The following is a 17,697-nucleotide window of genomic DNA, read 5'->3' on the forward strand; positions in this document are numbered from 1 at the left end:
AAATGTGCTGTAGGTGGGCAGTATTATTACCTCTCAGCCTCAGTTTTCTGCTGTCCTTGGATGATTTCAATCTGAGCGGATATTTGTCAAAGCAGCCGGCAGCAAAGACGACGGCACAAATGTTCCCCCGCAGACAAATGTCACGACAAGTGGTGTAAAACTGTCATTACAGTGATTTATTATAATGAACCATGAAAATAGCCAACCAGTGCAGTGTCTGTGAGTCTCTCCCCTCCACACAAACATACACTCACACACACAAATGATTTAAAAAAAAAAAAAGGAAAAAAAAAAAAAAGGAAAAAAAAAAAAAAAAGACCAAGTTGAATAGTTGAGGATGGGAGGGTGGAGGGGGTTAAAATAAAATAATGCTACAGTCACAGAAACATTCAGCTTTGCCAAGAAGAGCGTTTGTATTTACAACAATATTTAAAAAAAAAACAAACAAAAAAAATAAACAGTATGGGAGCAAATTGTACAAGCATAGAAAAAAAAAAAAGCGAATATGTACAACCTGTTCTTGGTGAAAGCTGGAGTAACCACCTATACATTAAATTACATTTTCTACAAATAACCATTGATATTCAAAAATAAACCGCTAACATCCTACCTGTGGGCCAGACCACCCAGCCTACCTCAGAAGACACTCGTTTTACATGAAATCTCACGCACGCTTTGCTTATCTAAGCAGCCACACACACTGAAACACACTCACACACACACAAACGAGTTCGGCCTCCTGTGGCAGTGAGGCAGGTTTCCCCGAAACTGGTCTTTTTTCTTTTTTTTTTCTTCTTCTGAATCTGCAGCGGTGAACAGATATTTGTTGTCAGACAGAGGAATAAAAAAAATATTTGTCTTTTTTTCTTCTTCTCTATACAAAAAGAGCTTTCTCTGCGCTATAATGAACCACTAGATTAAAACAAATAAATGGTGTATAGAGATGACAACAGATGAGTGAGAGGAGGAAGTAAAATGTTTAACTGACAAAGGGGAAAGGAAGAGGAAGGATATAGGCTGGAATGTCCATTGATAAACAAAGTGCCTTACAACGGGAGTCCAAACAAGACACAGAACAAAGATCCTTCCTCTCCATCACAGGAAGGATATTATAAAAACAAACATGGAGGCCAGAGAGAAAAGGGCTATGAGCACCGGGGAGAATCGTCTATCTTTATTTTTATAGTCTGTCTTGAAGATTTATTTCACTGTCCGTTTTTTGTTAAAATTTTATGTCTTTTTTGTTTTTCTTAAAAAGTACCCTTTTATCCCACAATCAGCTGTTTTTCCACTGGCCATGTGTACAGGTACATAGAAAACGTATCTACAGCGTATGGTACATGCCCCCTCACGATGAGTTCTCAGGGGCTGCCAGACACCGGCAGCAAGAAGGGGCGGGTCAGTGCCACCCTGTGCTCAGGTACCCCGAGCTGTGGAAGGGGGTCGAGGATGCAGGAGCTCCACGAGTCCCAGAAGGCATCTGGGAGGCAGCAGCCTGAGACTGGCCTTGTTGAGTCTGTTGGGGAGGAGGTGGGGGAGGTGGAGGCAGTCCGGTCTGCTGAAGGGGTGGGGGGTAGGAGGATGGGGGTACTGAAGAGTTCGCTGCAGCACCAGGGTGCATCAGTGCCGGTTGAAACCCCCCTAAGTTCTGATAGTGGTGGGGCTGCATTGGGGTGTTGGTAGAGGGGGCTGGAGGAGGCGGAGGAGGTGGTGGCGGAGGGGTAAGTGACAACAGGGTGCCTCCTGAAGGAGGCGGCTGCTGCTGTTGGGAGGTCTGACCCTGTGGGGGAGGAGGTGGAGGAGGTGCAGTTGTCATCATGAGCTGATGTTGCTGGATGGGAGGTGGCTGCAGGTTGACGTGTAGCAGGGTGGGACCAGGCATCGGGTGTGGAGGCGGAGGAGGTGGCGGTGGAGGAGCAGCTGAACTCTGATAGTGCACGCTGTGGGGAAGAGTCTGCATCAGGGGCTGAGAGCCTGGAGGATAGGGCGGCGTGACAGAGGGTTTAAACCCAGGGAAAGGTCCGGCAGGTGAGGGGCTCTGGCTTGGAAAATAGGCTGTGGAAACAGGCGGTGCTGGCGGTGGAGGTGGTGGTGGCGGTGGAGTGTTCTGTGTATTATACTGCGGAAAAGCACTGGGCCCAGTCTGAGTCTGGGGCTGTGGTTGGTTCTGAGTTTGGGCAGAGAACAGCGCCCTCTGGCTGCGATAGGGCGAACCCTGAGCCTGAGGCTTTGGAGAGTGGAGGAGAGACGATCCAGGGTAGTGGACTGGTGAGGAGGGTAACGGTGTGGGGTGTAGCTTTGTCGGTGTTAGCGGGGCCGATTTGGGTCCTGTCGGCTTGCTTGTCGGCTGGCTGGTCAGATTTGGCGTCCGAGGTTGACCATCGCCATCTTCCTCCTTCGATGGCCGACCAGAAGGTTGGACAAGAGGGCCAGGAGAACAGGGCTGCAGAGGAGACGGACAAAAGTAAGCAAAGATGAGTCAAATTAATCAATTTAATCAATTAAACTTTAACAGCAAACTTGACTAAAATTAATTAAATTTAATAAAATAAATAATAATAAAAATAAACTGGCAATAAAACTGGTGATGATAGCCTGACGTCAACTCACTGTGTGGGTCGGGGTCTTCTGGACACTTGGAGATGCACACTCCCTCATCGAAGGCGTATCTCCACCTTCTGTCTCACCATCTAAAAAATACAAAACAGATCATCATTTAAAAAAAGAAAAAAGAAACATGAAAAATATAAACAGCTCTGGTGGAGACAGATCTGGTTGTATGACCATTCATGCATGGTTTAAAATGCTTGCAACACATTGATAGTAAAAAGCATTTCAATACAAATACATTTAACCACAAGCCACTCAAAACACAATTAAACATTCACCAAAGAATGGCACACAGTTCTTTAGTTAAATCCAGATTGTTTAATTCAGGTTATGAGAAAACAAATTACTTTATTATTCCAGGATTTCCTGCACACCAGCTGCCTTCATATTGCAAAAAAAAAATAATTCCAACTCATTTTACTCTCACAAAGAAACAAAGCACTCACCACCACTTCACTCACAAACAAACTAAAAAAATATGGAAATAGGATAACTACAGTGTTCATGTACTACAGCAGTGCACCCCTCAAACTGCTACAGGTATTTTGGGTGCTGGTTCCTTGAAAAATGTTGTCAGTAAACATGATCAACTACTATTACAAAAGGCTTAAGGGCACTTCTGTACATGCACGAGGAGTTTCTGCCCATGGTAGGCTGTAACATACAGGGTTTGCTTCTCCATCCTCACACCGTACGATTTCCGTTTTCTTACCTGTGTCTTTGTCTTTGCTGAGCAGCAAAGCTCGGTGGTAGCTGCGCTCTCGGGCCTGCTCTACAGAAGTCGACGATGTCCTGAAGTGAAACATCAATAAGAAGACTTTATGTACTTAGGTTTGCTACCATGAATGCAGAGCTTTTTTTCTGTTTACACATTTCTCTGTAGTTATCATTTCAACACATTAAAGCACACACCACTGTCCTTCTCCTCCCTCCTTCTCTCCGGTGGACTCTGCCTCCTCGTTTGTCTGTGGCTCTCTTAAAGCTGCGGTGGTGGTGTTGGAGAGAGCCGTGGAAGCAGGAGGTAGAGGAGGCTCGCTGGTGGTCTCTAGAGAGACAGAGAAGGCATCCACAGCTAGAGGCGGCACAGTGGAAACGGGAGAGCTGCACTCCGTCTTGGAGCCGCTGCGACGGGCTTCGCGTTGACGTTTACGGTATTCTAGCAGGGAAACCTGGGAAGAAGCAGAACCATAAAAAAACATTAAGTCAAACCAGTAGAGGGCAGCATTTGAAGAATAATAATTCAACCTTTGGAAGCATCAATACTTCTGGAGTCCCGCTGCCAACCTCATTTGTTCGCAATGTATTGGTACTCTCTCTGCAGATTATATAAGTAACTAGTTATTTTTTCAGACTGTTGACTAATTAACTGTTTGTTTAAACTGTCTGGGGGCAAAATGCATTTACAATCTCATTAAGGGCCATTTAGTGTTTTCAGATAGCTTCTTTTTCATCTCTATAGGTCAGTAATCTCACCTTTTTCTTCTGTGGGGGGTTCTGTGCAGAGCCTCCTCCGTCACCAGCGCTGTCCCCATTCAGCGAGCGTGAGAAGCCAAGAGAACTTCCCTCCTCAGAGCCGGGGTGAAAGAGCTGCCCTTGGCCTTCGCTAAACGAGGGCTGGGAGCCAACCAGTGACCCCGTTCCTGCTGAGGGTCCTGCTGCAGCCTCAGGCCTGAAGGGGGCTGCCAGAGGCTCCAGAGTGTGGGAGGGGGTGAGGTCCCTTAAGTTTGAATTGACTGGAGAGAAGTTCAGGCCAGCTGGTCCAGTCGGGCCCCTCTCTGGGCTTTTTATCCAGCCAGAATAAGAGGAAGCACATGCTTCTGTAGACAAGGGAGCCTCACTGGTGCTTTCTACACCCCCACTATCAGGCCTGTCCTCTCCACAGTCCACCGACTCAGCAGGTGGAGGCTGTGGACTCTCTGGAACTGACACCTTGGCTTCTGACGGGAGTCCATCTGAACTAGGAACCCTGATGCAGGGAGAGGACGCCAACGAAGGAGGACGATCGGCCTGGGTGAGAAGCAAGGGATGAATACACAACATGAACACCGATGAGGCATAACACTAAGAACATGTCTGCTTAACAGACTTAAATTGACATTATGTTTTGGATTACTGGTTTATGTTTGGATGTAGCTGTGCATTTTTATTATAGAAAAACTATTACAGCAATACTACCACATTTTCAGATAGTATAATACTGGAACTGAGGGAGACTGATGGTTAAAGTTATTTCCAAATTAAATATATTAGAGGTATGATCTTACCTCCTGCACACAGGGTTTTCGGTTGACCTCTGGTGAGTTCTCCCCTGAAGATTCATTCTGTGTAACCACAAACACACTTAGCCACTTTTTCTTCCTCATGTACCCAAACATGTAATGTTTACAGGCTTATGCATAAACACAGCTTTACCTCCTGAGAGGCATTAAGCGTTGGCGTTGGGGTGCTGGGCAAGGGCTCCGTGCTTGGCTCCTCTGTTCGGGGACGTGGAGGGGTGCCCATTAATGCTGGTGTCAGCGGCGTCTCCGACTGTTCTGTCCGGGTGGGCGTGGCACAAGGGGAACCGTAGGGCGTTGAGCTCTCAGACATACAAGCGTCCAAAGGACTCAACCTTCGCTTTTTCAAAGGAGTGGGCAACTCTGCAAGATGTCAAAATGAGCGTGGCATCTATGATTTAAAGTTGGCTTGATTATTTACTGTTATTAAGACTGGTTTCCTTTACCATCATTGAATAAATGGACAGTTTTTTTTGTTAGGTTTGTAGTTTAAGTGGCATTAGATTGATCAGTTCGAACCCAGACTTACCTGGTAGCAAGCAGGTGCCATTATAGGGTAGGGGGCTGTCTGAGTCTCCGTTAATGGAGGGGCTGAGGGGGCCTTCACCGGGCATGAGAAGACTTGGCCGTCTGCCTGGGCTGGTGGAGCCTTCCTCCTCTAGAGCTTGCTTCAACCATCGCTGTAAAAACAGAGCCATTATAACAAAGAGAAAGAGTGCACAGGAGACATTCACAACAGTTTCAAACATCTAGTGGCAGGTATATCTACTTAATATTGTAATAAAAATATAGAAACTAACCTAAATGGTCATGGTATTAATCAAGTTGCCTAGATGGTGTGTAAAAGGAGAGAAGTTTCTAATTTCAAGCTTAAAAAAAAAAAACAACAAAAAAACCCCCAACCTATTCATTTAGATAGGGGCAAAATTAAGTACCTATAGGTTTTAACAAGATAGCTGCTGAATGATAAATTCTGCTTCTAGATGCACTTTAGTAAAGGAGAATATAAATTCAGCAACTTATTAAAGGAAGCTTCTAAATAAAGCAGCTAAACAGTGACAGTCCTGTCCCTCGATAATATTCTGGGCGACTTCAAATGAGTTCATCTCACTGGAAACTTTTTGATGCATTCATGGAGACGGAGTTAACAAAGAATGGAAGAAATTCAAAGGCTGTGGCATTTTGGGAAAACTTAGTAATTTCCTATGTAAACAAAGATCTACTTTCCAAATCTAGCTGTTTAAGTTTTTTCCCATGAGCATCAAAGAAAGGCAGGATTGCTTTAAAAAGCAGAAGTCTGTACCTTCTTGCAGGACCCAGTGGTTGGTGGCATTTCGGGTAGTTCTCGGGAACGCCGTCTCCCGGTGGGGACCCCGGGAGATGTCGGGCTGCGGTTTGCCAAGAACGGGGACAAAAAGCGGACATAGTGTTTGGGCGTGCTGTAGACCTGCTGGGAGCAGGCCAGGCCTGGCAGGGCGTTGAGCTGCGTGGCCAGCACTTCAGGGTCACTGCTTATTCTCAGCGGCCTTTCTGGGACTGGTTCTGGTGTTCGTACAGCACCACGGTCCTGCTGTTTCTCGCCTACCCACTCATTCACAAAGTGCTGTGGAAAAGAGTTTGAGAAGATGTAAGGTTTCTGAACATTTTTTAAAAAGCCTGGAATATGTTTCATATGCAGAATTAGACATGTGCCTGTACCTTTTTTGTTTTGAAATTCTTGCTCCCTGTTCGGTTTCTGTCAGGTGCAGGTGAGCTGCTGTGCGGAGGACTGGTGTCGGGTGCTTGTGTGGAGATGGCCTCCGGCTCTGGCACAGTGGGTGTTTCTCCTTCAGGGGCTTCATTGGTTACAGGCTCCACAGACTCAGCTGGAGAGCTGGGAGGCAGGTCAGAACAAGTGCTGATAGTGCGAGCTCGTCGCCGCTGTTGCCCAATGTGAGTACGATTTCTTGAGAAACTTTTCCTGTTCCTCGTGCCTTTAACTTTGGCTGGCTTTAGACCTGGCTCCTCTTTTACTTCCAGGAGTGGCTATAAAAAACACATTTGAGAGTTCAATAACATCACATTTGAATATATAAATCTCTTAAAAATCTGACAATAGCTCGCTCCAAACAAAATCACACATTTTTTATAGTACAGCTCAGAAGAAGCATTTGTGCCAACATCAATTAAAATAAAATAAATTAAAATAAATAAAAGTAAAGTTTTTTGTTTTGTTTGGTTTTTTTATCTGTGCTCTGACCTGGATGACAGCTGGCGAATCTGCCGTCTCTGGTGTGGCTGGAGGCTCCTCCTTAATGTCACTGCGGCCCCCAACCTCGGACTTTATGCTACCGATTCTCTCCAGCGCCTGCTCCCGTCGTTTCTCTCTCTTCTCCATTCGGGCAAAGGCTTGCAGGATGGCCTCCATCTTCCTCTCCTCTCGTGTCTGCAGAGGGTTAGATGTGGGGCATGGAGGAGGGGCGAGGGAGAGGAAGAGAGAGCGCATAGATTAGTTCATGGAGTACTACTCCCCAGAGGTAGCGGTGCAACTGGTTAATGTGTGCTACGCAGCGAAAAGCATTTCTATCTGAGTGCAGAGTGCCATATGCAGAGCCAAGTAGAAAAAAAAAATGTCCCTTCACTTTCACAATAAGAGCAACCAAAAGAGGAGATTGGAGTGAGAGAAAAATGTAGGAGAACAAGGTGTTTTAATTTAGCTTGTACGCAAATAAATTTCCCCAGGTCCTTATAAAGAAACCATAGCTACCTCCACCAAAAACAAAGCACTCCATTATTACTCAAAACACACCTTTGGAAAAAAAAAAATATATTTTTTTGCCTGCATAGGCTAAAGTTTGCTGTAAAGACAGGACTGTTAGTACGCTTTTAACTCAGTCAATCACCACTACGAGGTTGGTAGATGGGTGGGGTTGGCCATGTATGGGTCAAGTTTACCTCCTTGATTTTCAGTCCCCTCCAGCACGAAGCCGCCCCGACAGGTAGATGGGACTGCTCCGCTGGGTTGGCCTGAATGTTTAATAAAGAAACAGCCCAGTTTAGAAGAGACATGTCCCACCTAAACAAGGCTTCACTAAAAATGGACATGACTGGACTAAAGGATCTCTAATCATCTGGTGAAATTTTTCCAGCGCTAAGGTTACCTGGTAATATGCAATAACACTATGCAGGATATTTACAACTACAGAGCATCTTCAGGAATGCACTAACAATGCCAGGATGTAATGGCCCTTTTCACAGCAGTGAGAAAAAGATTGGTGCCACTCCAAACCCATAGTCTAAGACCTCAAGGTCATGCAATTCCACTTGTGGCTTCTTTGGAGCTTTGGCTTCCAAAGACAAGGCGTCGACAAGTATTCAAAAATTTAGGAACAATCTCTCATAGCAGGACTCCTGCTGTAAACCAAAATCTTCACAGAATTTCCTAAGAACTAAGTTTTACAAAAAACAAAACACTACATTAAAAAGGCACAGGTCTTTTAATTCCTTCTACCAAAAGCTGGGCATTCACTACAATCACTGAGCAGCAGCTTATTACACTTATCTCACAAAGAGTCACAGCACATCATTTGACATATTCTTAAAATCTTGATCTTTAAAGTGAGATTTAAGGTCCTGCTTGTCTAGTTGTGAATTACTGGACTTCAATCACATGTGTTTGCTTTTTGTAGGGCTGCATGCAAACAGTGGCACCAATGGCAATGATGCTGTATGTAGGCAGAATATTGATCGGTTGAAGTTTGGCTCGAGTAGTAAAGGAAACAATAGCGGAGTTCCCCACAAGGAGGAAGAACAAACCGCAGTGGTAGTAAAGGGTTATTTTTAAATGTCCAGTTTCTTTGTATATTCTGACTTCTATCACAGAGGCTAAGCTAAAGGAGCCCTAACAAAAATATATGTGTTATCAATGATTTCGCATTTTGACTCTTCCCACAGGCAACAGAACACCAAGGGTGAAGTGTTAGAATACATAAAATATCTAAAGAGCTGGGGTAGCAGGAAGACACAACATAAACCCAGGATGCCCTTTCCACCAATAGAACCTTCAGTAAGAGCTTAAGCAGGCAAGATATTTCTCTCCCATGCAGCATCTCCACCACACAGATTTAAAAAATGTCCACGCACACCTACTACGCTTGTGACCGTCAGTGTGCAAATGTATGCTTCTTTGCTCGAGCAGGGTGCCCTCTTATGCCGTGTTGCATAGAAGGCAGCTTATTGGATCTCCCGGAGTCAATAAGGCCCCGGCAACAGGGCTCTACCCTCTGCAGTCACTCCCTCCATCTATCCATCCATCCATCTCTCTGGCCAATTATAAGAACTGTACCTTAGCCAAAGATGAGTCAGCGCTTTACACCTTGGGTCTACCGTGTGAAATGGAGCTGACTGCAGGGTAATTTCCTGTGTGTGTGTGTTTGATCCCATCTCTCGGGGACATATGACCATTTGGCAGAGAGAGTAGTTGAACCCGTAACAGGCCATTTCAATCTCATGGCTACAATGAAGGTGAGAAGAGAGCTCTACTCAAACTGTAATACACACTGGGGGATAGTTTCAGTGTGCTTAAAGAGACAATACACTGGCAAGGTTGTCAACAGGCATGCGGCACTGCAGGCCTGTTCATGTACTCACATGGTGAAGGGGCAAAAAAGAAAAAACAGGCAACAAATGAGGAAAATAAGCGTAATGACAGACAAGCACAAAGCCTCAGTGCTGTGAGAAAAGGGGAAAAGTCAAAGCTGAAGGAGGGAAAGCACAGCGGGTTTGAACAAAACAGCAACAGAGGCACCGATAATAGTGGGAGCACTAGCAGTAGATGAATGGTGAAGGAGGAGGCTGGTTTTATGGAGGAGAGGTAGAAGACAGCTGCTCCCATCCAAGCCCTTAGCAGACAAATAGTTAAGTCCACACCCAGAGCAACAGGGGACAGTTTTTATTTTTGCTCTTTCTGCTGGGTGGTAGCACGGCAGCGGGGGAGGGGGGTAAGCTGTAGCCCCTAGCTTGGCACACTTACCATCTTCCTCCTCCTCTCTGCAATCTGCTCCTCTGACTCCATCTCTACTTCATTGCTAACGGAGGTTTTGTCTTCTAGATCCTCAAATAACTCAGGATCCTGTAAGAGGAGGGGAGAGTGGGGTATGGCGCTTTATCATGGCTGATCATTCAGTCTGGCTACAGACTAGAAGGAGACAGGTAAGAGTGGAGGAGAGGTGAGGTGAGGGAGAGGCTGAGGAAGAACTTTTTAAAGATACGTTTAGATAGGTGGTTGGTCTGTGCACATTACACAACTGCTAAGTGTCCTTCTTGAAAGTTATGACTTTATTAGCACCCCCTTATTAAATTATTGGTGTAGCAGCTTGAATATTGTCATGTCCATTGGGTATCATCATAGCACCATGATATTAAAACCTCCTATGTCTTGCTGGGACAGGTCTACTCATGTTTCTGCATTTCTGAAAGCCTGAGGCAGTCCTTTCTAATTCAAATGGGACCGGTTTCCAAACCAAATATTCAAGTCACAAATAAGATTTCCCTGAATCATGAACTCTAAAATAATTTCCACAACCGATAACAAATGAGACTTTTGTTACCGGCGGCGCCTCTGCTTGTGTTACTACTGCACATCTCTGCCAGACCAGTGGCACAAAAGTGCAGTAAGATATGGTCTATATAAGGGAAAAAAATTAGCTGGGAGGGGAAAAAAGTGGATGCATAACAGGGATGATGGGAGAGGAAAAAAACAAAAAAAGGGAGGGAACTAAACAGGATGTACAATAACAAAGAGTGACTAACAATGGAAAACACATGCACAGACCAAAATAAACCACATGCATGGACTATAAGGGTGAGTGCATTTTAACAGAAAATAAATCTAAATTAAGAAGTGTTAAAAAGGGTGACTGACACCAGGCATATTTTGTGCACCGTACATTAAAAACTAATCTTGCCTGGTTGTTTGAGATGGAGAGGCGGAGAGGAGAGAGTTTTCTCTGCTTGCTGTCGCCTATGTTCTTGCCCTTCCCCTCGCCGTCCAAACCCACGTTCTGGTTCTGGGCCTGGTCGTCCCGTGCCAATTCCTTGTCCTTCCGATTCCCTCTGCGTCTGCCTCCAGAACCCAGGTTCTCTGTGGGCTCTAGGTTGTGCTTGAGGACCGGGCACTCCTGGTTCCCCTTCACACAGGCACAGTCCACCTTGTATTTACTACAAAAACAAACAAACAACCCAAAGCAAACAAACAAACAAAAACAGGAGAAATTTAGTGAAACGATCTTGTCTTGCTAACAAGCAATTGCCAGTTTTACTCCTTGACACTCACCAGCTGCCATAGTCAAAATCAAAACCGATTGTGATCTCTGTGCCCTTGGATATCGGCCGCAATGAGTAGATGTATAAATGTAACATGCCGTCCTCAATGACATGACGCACCTGAGGGACATTCAGAAGAGTATTGGTAAAAACTAGCGCTTGCAACTATGGATAAGAGTTTTGGTTAATTAAGTGAAAAGAAGCAAATTATTAAGCACTTTTGAATGTTACATACTTCAGCATTGGGAGTGCAAGAGCGGCGAATGAAACGTGCTTCGTTTCCAAAGCTGCGAGCGTCTACACACATCTCCAGTCCATCAAATTTTGAATAAAATAACACAAAAGGGTATGGCCTGAAGAGAAAAGCAAGGTCAGGGAATGAGTGGGATCAATGCACACAAAACACCTCAATTTAACATCTTAAATCATCTGCCATTACATTAAGAGTTAATTTATTTGGCCTGCACTAAAAACGAAGTTGCACTCAATTTAGATCGAGACAAATCCAAGAGGGAAAACCCTTTTGACTCGTGACAAGCTTCCTAACCTCTTGAAGAAGTATCCGTTGGCCTCAAACTGCTGTCGAAGCATGAACTTGCCCCTGTACTCAATGATGAGGGAGTCTGGGGCCAAGTCTCGCACCGCCTTGAGGATCTTCTTGTTCTTCTGAACTTGACTCTGGGAGACACAAACCGCCTGACATAAACAAACATCTTGAATTACATGTGAACCCCGAGAGGGAAAGTTAGTGCTGCAGGCTGCTAGAGACAAGCAATGTGTTTGGGTGTTATCATATTTGTGTTACCAGTGGAGATTCACTCAGTGTGTATATTTGTACCTCTACAGGGGGTTTGAAAGAGGCTGGGTGCGTGTTGTATGCCAGACTCTTGCCGTCGCCTTGTTCTTTAACACGCAACAGGACCTGAACATCCTCAGTGTACTGATTACTGCTGGCCTCCTCGTAACGCTCCATCCACGTTTTGATCTTGTTCTCCCACAGAGACGGGTGCTCTGTTGGCTCCTGTTCGGGAGCTGCACCCTGAGAAAAACAGTACAAATGTGACTCACAGCTCAGATTTAACAGGAGCATTCTGGATTCTGGAGATGGTGGACGTGAGAGTGTTCTGTAAATTTACCTTTACTCTAGAGGATTTTCTGGACCCCTCTCGAAAGGCCTGTAAGGTAATTAAATAGATTAAAAGTGTGAGGTTAATCGGCATTCCAAACAGGTGTTTGTAAAATATTAATTTTGTAAGTGAATGAGTAAACGTTGACCTTTTTAGCTCGAGCAGAGGACGCTGGAGGCTCTTTTTCACCACTCTTTTTGCGCTTTTTATCAGATTGCTTATTGCCAAGGCGTCCAGTGGTGAGGGTGATGGTGGTAGGCGTGTGCTGGAAGGTGGAGTAGAGCTCTAGCGGAACCTCATCTCCACTCTCTGTAGCACTGGTGTCCCCGTCTGAATGAGCAAGCGAGTTATTAGGAGTCAGGCAGGGAACAAAGAAAGTGACACACACAAAGATATAAAAAGCTACACCTGCTTCGGGCAAAACAAAAGCTAATCGTGTCATACTAATGGAAGACAAGGCTTGCTACATCACAAACTAAATTGCAGTTTTCTGCTTGACCTGCAGGTGTCAGTACATCCTGCTCTCAGGCAGAATTATATCTGGCTGTCCTGCAGGGGGAGGAAGCTGCACCCTGACACAGCTTCCAACCTGCTTTACTCTGTAATGAGCTGGCCATTTACTGCAGCAAGGAAGCCAGTAAAAGCAGAACTGAAACATCTATCTGTGGGTTCTTGCTTCTAACGCCTCATAGTTCAGCTCTCAAAATAATCTAGTTTCTCTAGGTTTTCTTTTTGTGAATTACTGCAACTGCATTGAGATTTTTGTCAACAGAAATTAAAAAAAAAAAAAAAAGTACAAGGGTAAAGGGAAATGTTGGGAGCTTTATAAATGTGTTCCCTTACCAGATAAAGACTCTCTTTTACGGGTCTGCAGCAGGACGGCCCTCTCTCTATCGAGGTGTCGAGGTTGGCAGCGTTCACACAGGTAGGTCTCAGGAATGTTCTGTCTGTCGATGCCCATGCAGTCTATGTGCTGCCAGGCACTAAAGGGAAACGTTAAGGAGTTTTAATAAACCTTCAGGTCACATTTTTGTTCCCATTAACCACATGAAGTTACAAAAAACTGATCTAGTGAACACAAGGAACAAAAACAGGCAGCTAGATGAAAGAGGCCTGAGTCAATACTAGTCAAAGCTTGTGACTACTTGTGTCTCACCTGCACTTGTCACAACAGATCATGTAGCCATCGTCATGGGTGAAGCCACAGATGCAACGGGTGATGTCAGCCCCGTAGCTGCCATCCTCTGAGGTGCTGAGTGTGGTGCCCCTGGATGCTTCGTCCTGGCCCCCTGGAACAAACAGCCCCCCCTCTCCTTGTCGGATCAACATGGAGGGGGGTGGGGAGGCTGGCGGTGTAGGTGGGGGCCGCGCCCCATAGTTGTGGTCCTGAGAGAACAATTGAAAATGTACCTTTCATGTGATATAGGTAAACGTTGCTTATCAAAATAGTTTAGTTTACAAAACAATGTTGCCACAATGGGCATGCACTATCACTGGCAACAGAAAATTACCTCTACAACCAACACACTGCTTAGCAAATTAAATGTTTAGTCTTTTTTAGGCCAAGATGTGTTAGCAACAGTAAGGTCCAAAGCAAAGGTTTTACAGCCCTGACTTAGTTTCACAGTTTCCATTTTATAGCATCTATAGATCACTTAATGACCAAACAATGAACAAAGTTCTATGTACTATTTTAAAAATCCTAAAAAGATTAAGAATGTCAATTAACCAATAGCAAATCAGTTTCACTCAATGACTGAAAAAGACAGAGGTTTATGTGTTATAATTGCATTTTCCCCCTAATATCCAAACAGCCTGCCATGTCCTCCTTCCTCTGATGCCTTATGACAAAGTAGACAAGGAAGCAGTCAGTCATTGGTCTGTTTTCTGGGTTTCTTAAATCCTCGGGACAGGCATGTTGTGCTGCCTTTAAACCCAAACACTGCTGCATCAGTGATCTAACATGACCACCTTTCTTTAGTCTGCTTTTATCTTGGCAGCTGCTGCCATTATTTGTGTTCGTTTGACTGACAATGATTTTTTTTTTTAAAAAAAAAAAGAAGCGTTTACACTCATTAATGCTTGTGTTGTATAAGAAACAGCATTAAAGCATGTACTGAAAGCAATATTTTCCTTGTTCACTGTAATTCTCCAGCTCAAGGTTTGCAGGTTATCTGTAGAAGTTTGAGGAAGGTGAGGAAAGAGGTGTGTGTGTCTGTGTGTGCTTACAGCATAAGGCAGGCCTATGTAACTGTGGGAATGGTGCGAACTGCTACTGTAAATCTGGTGTGGGTAGCTCGACTTTTCCACCACCACAGGGCTGGCCTCCACCGACTCTGGTCTTTAAGACAGAAACACAAACAAAAATTTGGTTAAGAGCTGAGAAGCAAAGTAATTCAAGGACAGTTTCCTTACAACAGTCTTAAGGATGTGTCTGCATCTGGGTAGCTACTGGTGGTGACACAGAGGTTACAGCTGCCAGAGGAAGGCCACTAAAAAAAAAAAAAAAAAAAGTACCACCACAGTGTCTGCTATAATGTCACCTTATCCAGGCTCGTCAGGCCTGAGAGCCACACATAACTGACGTTTTAATCCCTGAACCCACATCTGTAAGTCAGACAATCATCAGAAAACACATGCTATCCGTCACTCACACAAAACACACACTTGCACAAGTTCGTTCCTACCAAACCAGTCGATCCACTTTTCTGCCACGTTCAGTGGTGAAGAGAGAGAGCCTGTTTGACCGTTTAGGACCAACCCACCCTTATTATGACATGATTAATCTGTTCTTCAGTTGCTCTGTGGAAGAGGGAAGTGGAACTGGCAAAACGGATGACATGAGACAAGACGGTCCAGTATGAAAGAGGGTAAAAGAAAAGAAAAAAGAGAGGGAAGAAGAAGAGGAAGAGAGAAATACGAGTGCAACATACTGGATAAACAAGATGCATTTGAGATACGGACTGTTTAAGCTATGGTGTCGCAGCTATTTGTTTAAGCTCGATATCCACATGAGTGAATGGCTCCGTCATGTGAAAACACATTTGATTCAACTCTGAATTCAAACTGCTCAAAGGTCATAAAGACAAAGTTTTTTACTCTGCTCTCTCCAAGCTACAAAAATATCTAGGCAAAATACAATAAAGACGCTCAATAAGCATAAAGAACTGCCTCATATGGAGCTATTTTAGCAGCAAAGACAATGAGCACCCTGACCAGGCCATGTGAGACTCTGACTCTATAACCACGTTATTTTGAAGCTCGCACTCAGGTTAAAAAGCCGACTAGAAAGAGCCAAGGCAATTAGGAGATACAGTGAATAATTATATAGCTTGAACAAGTACTTAAAAACACCCCTTAAAGTTCCCTTTAAACAGCGAGTCCCCAAGGCAAGCTGGTGATACGGTACCTGTGGGAGCCCTTCTCAGCCCTATTGCTCCTTTTGCATGCCGAAAGAGCACTGTGCAGCACTTCCTGTGTGTACTGCCACTCAACTATTCACTGTCAAAGTGAAAACGTAAAGTGCATGCTTCAAGTACGGAGGCGGGCCCAGTGTAAGAGGGGTGTGTATGCGTACACAACAGATTAACTGCCACAGATTAGGTTTGCAGAAAGACAGAACATATATACCTGGGTGCAGTTGGTTCACAAACTTTCTTCCATCAATGATTAACCAGATCAAAGTCTACACTTTATAATAAAGAGATGTGGGTGTGTATCACTCAGAGGCGGAAAGAAGGAATTTTTTTTTTAAACAGGTTGAAGAGAGACACAGGTGTTACAAATTAGTCTGGGAGGGGAATAAAATATCAAGATAATGACAAACAAGGCAAACAAGTGAGCGAGCCTGTTCTGTGGGAAGGAAGGAAGGAAGCATGTTTGTGTGCATGTTTGTTTCTGTATGCGCATAACTGGTGGGTTTGTATTATTCATACATTTACTCTTGAACAAAACTGAAAGTAAGTAGGGAATACCTTTTGGACTTTTCAGTTTTTATTTCTTAAAAATGGGTTATGTCATGAGAATTAGAACTGTTAATTTCATCCAGGACAGAGGGCTGAATTATGGTCAGTTTGAAAACCTTCTTCCTGACCAAAACCATCCCCCATGGCATGTCGTACAGGTTGAAGAGAGACAGGTAATACATAAATTACCTGTCAAAATAAGTAATAGATAAGGTAACAGAAAAAGTGTGTTCAATTGAGTACCAAAAAAGTACCTGGTTTTTCAATTTTCCATTATATGTTCTTCTCTGTAACTGATTTGCCATTTATCTTAAGTCACATTAGGTTTTTCTGGATAAGTTATTAAATATATGAATCTAATTCTGTAAACTAAAAGAAATGAAAACCTGCAAACAAAAACAAATTTGACGCCACTGGATTACAGGCACTGTGTGCATATATGTAGTGGGAGGACTGCAGATATACAGTCCAATAATCCGTGACTGCCTGCCTGCGCACAAGAACAGATGAAAGAGGGTGGAATGAGGAGAGAATTTTTGTAACAAAGTTTAACTTAAAGGTGGCAGTTAGCCATTTTCTAGTTTTATCTAAAAGAACGCCACAAGTGTAAAATAAATAAATAAAAGCATGGAGAGACAATATCATTTAGAAGATGAACATCTGGTGCGAGACTGTGAAGAGGCAGAGTGGACAAGCAGAGTGAACATGAGAGAGCTCAACAGCAGGGAGAGGAAAGAGAGCAGCCCCCGAAACGCCACCGGCAACGCCTTCACTCCTAAAGAGCTCCTGCTTGCTACCATGGCAACACTACGTATTCTGTCAGCAGCGTGTATGCGTGCACTGGGCTCTGTGTGTGTCAGCGTGGACACACACACACACACACACACTGCATTGGCCAACAGCTGGTGACACTGCTGCAGATTTGAGGGAGGACGTGGAAAAGACGTGATGCCGTTTCTCGGGCGAGTAGCAGAGGCTGATTATAAAATAAGGAACGTAGCCAGCCAAAGTCCTTCCAGAAGTCTTGCCGCTTGGCAGCCATCTTGAAATACATCTGGGCACTTATTTGGGTGGTCATTTCAAGGCATGATTTAGAGCAATTCTGATTTTGGTTACACCAATTATCTCACTGATTTAAATTTAGAAATTTGTGAGGTAAAGATTTAAGAATCCTTGGCAAAAATAATGCTACTGCTCACTTGATCTGATATAAATTATGACCCGAGGTAGGTTAAAATAAATCAAAAGGGTTTAAATTCTTTAATAGCCATTAGGGGGCGATTCCTGTGGTTGCATAAAGACTTCTAGTTGCAGTAAGCACTCTGTGCCCTCAGTAAACAATTTCCTAACCAGTTTATGGGCTCAGTTGCAAGTTTCAGGTCATACTGAAGTGAATAGGAAAGGATGATTATCCAG

The 17,697-nt window shown here is 44.2% G+C and overlaps 1 protein-coding gene across 7 annotated transcripts in view; it reads right to left on the bottom strand.

The window, feature by feature from the left end:
• Positions 1–298: 298 nt before the first annotated feature.
• Positions 299–17,697, bottom strand: part of kmt2e (lysine (K)-specific methyltransferase 2E) — a 28,326-nt gene continuing 10,927 nt past the window's right edge. The window contains exons 1-24 of one of the 7 annotated variants that reach the window (XM_087831003.1): positions 15,726–15,815; positions 14,546–14,657; positions 13,473–13,702; positions 13,160–13,299; positions 12,465–12,646; positions 12,326–12,364; positions 12,028–12,228; positions 11,737–11,885; positions 11,425–11,542; positions 11,200–11,309; positions 10,832–11,084; positions 9,898–9,996; positions 7,821–7,892; positions 7,126–7,311; positions 6,585–6,911; positions 6,190–6,489; positions 5,416–5,566; positions 5,023–5,249; positions 4,875–4,931; positions 4,084–4,617; positions 3,523–3,779; positions 3,323–3,402; positions 2,611–2,690; positions 299–2,443 (exon numbers count right to left, since the gene is read on the bottom strand). In XM_087831003.1, coding sequence (XP_087687129.1) covers positions 1,400–2,443; positions 2,611–2,690; positions 3,323–3,402; positions 3,523–3,779; positions 4,084–4,617; positions 4,875–4,931; positions 5,023–5,249; positions 5,416–5,566; positions 6,190–6,489; positions 6,585–6,911; positions 7,126–7,311; positions 7,821–7,892; positions 9,898–9,996; positions 10,832–11,084; positions 11,200–11,309; positions 11,425–11,542; positions 11,737–11,885; positions 12,028–12,228; positions 12,326–12,364; positions 12,465–12,646; positions 13,160–13,299; positions 13,473–13,645 — 4,779 coding nt within the window. In that variant the 5' untranslated portion in view covers positions 13,646–13,702; positions 14,546–14,657; positions 15,726–15,815 and the 3' untranslated portion in view covers positions 299–1,399. Of the gene's footprint in view, positions 2,444–2,610; positions 2,691–3,322; positions 3,403–3,522; positions 3,780–4,083; positions 4,618–4,874; positions 4,932–5,022; positions 5,250–5,415; positions 5,567–6,189; positions 6,490–6,584; positions 6,912–7,125; positions 7,312–7,820; positions 7,893–9,897; positions 9,997–10,831; positions 11,085–11,199; positions 11,310–11,424; positions 11,543–11,736; positions 11,886–12,027; positions 12,229–12,325; positions 12,365–12,464; positions 12,647–13,159; positions 13,300–13,472; positions 13,703–14,545; positions 14,658–15,725; positions 15,816–17,697 lie in introns of those variants that run through there. The other 6 variants (XM_006780826.3, XM_006780825.3, XM_006780828.3 and 3 more) reach the window with 6 other exon arrangements.

This window comes from Neolamprologus brichardi, chromosome 17, assembly GCF_056152115.1.
Source record: "Neolamprologus brichardi isolate AB-2024 chromosome 17, ASM5615211v1, whole genome shotgun sequence".
In the NCBI taxonomy this organism is placed as follows: Eukaryota; Metazoa; Chordata; class Actinopteri; order Cichliformes; family Cichlidae; genus Neolamprologus; species Neolamprologus brichardi.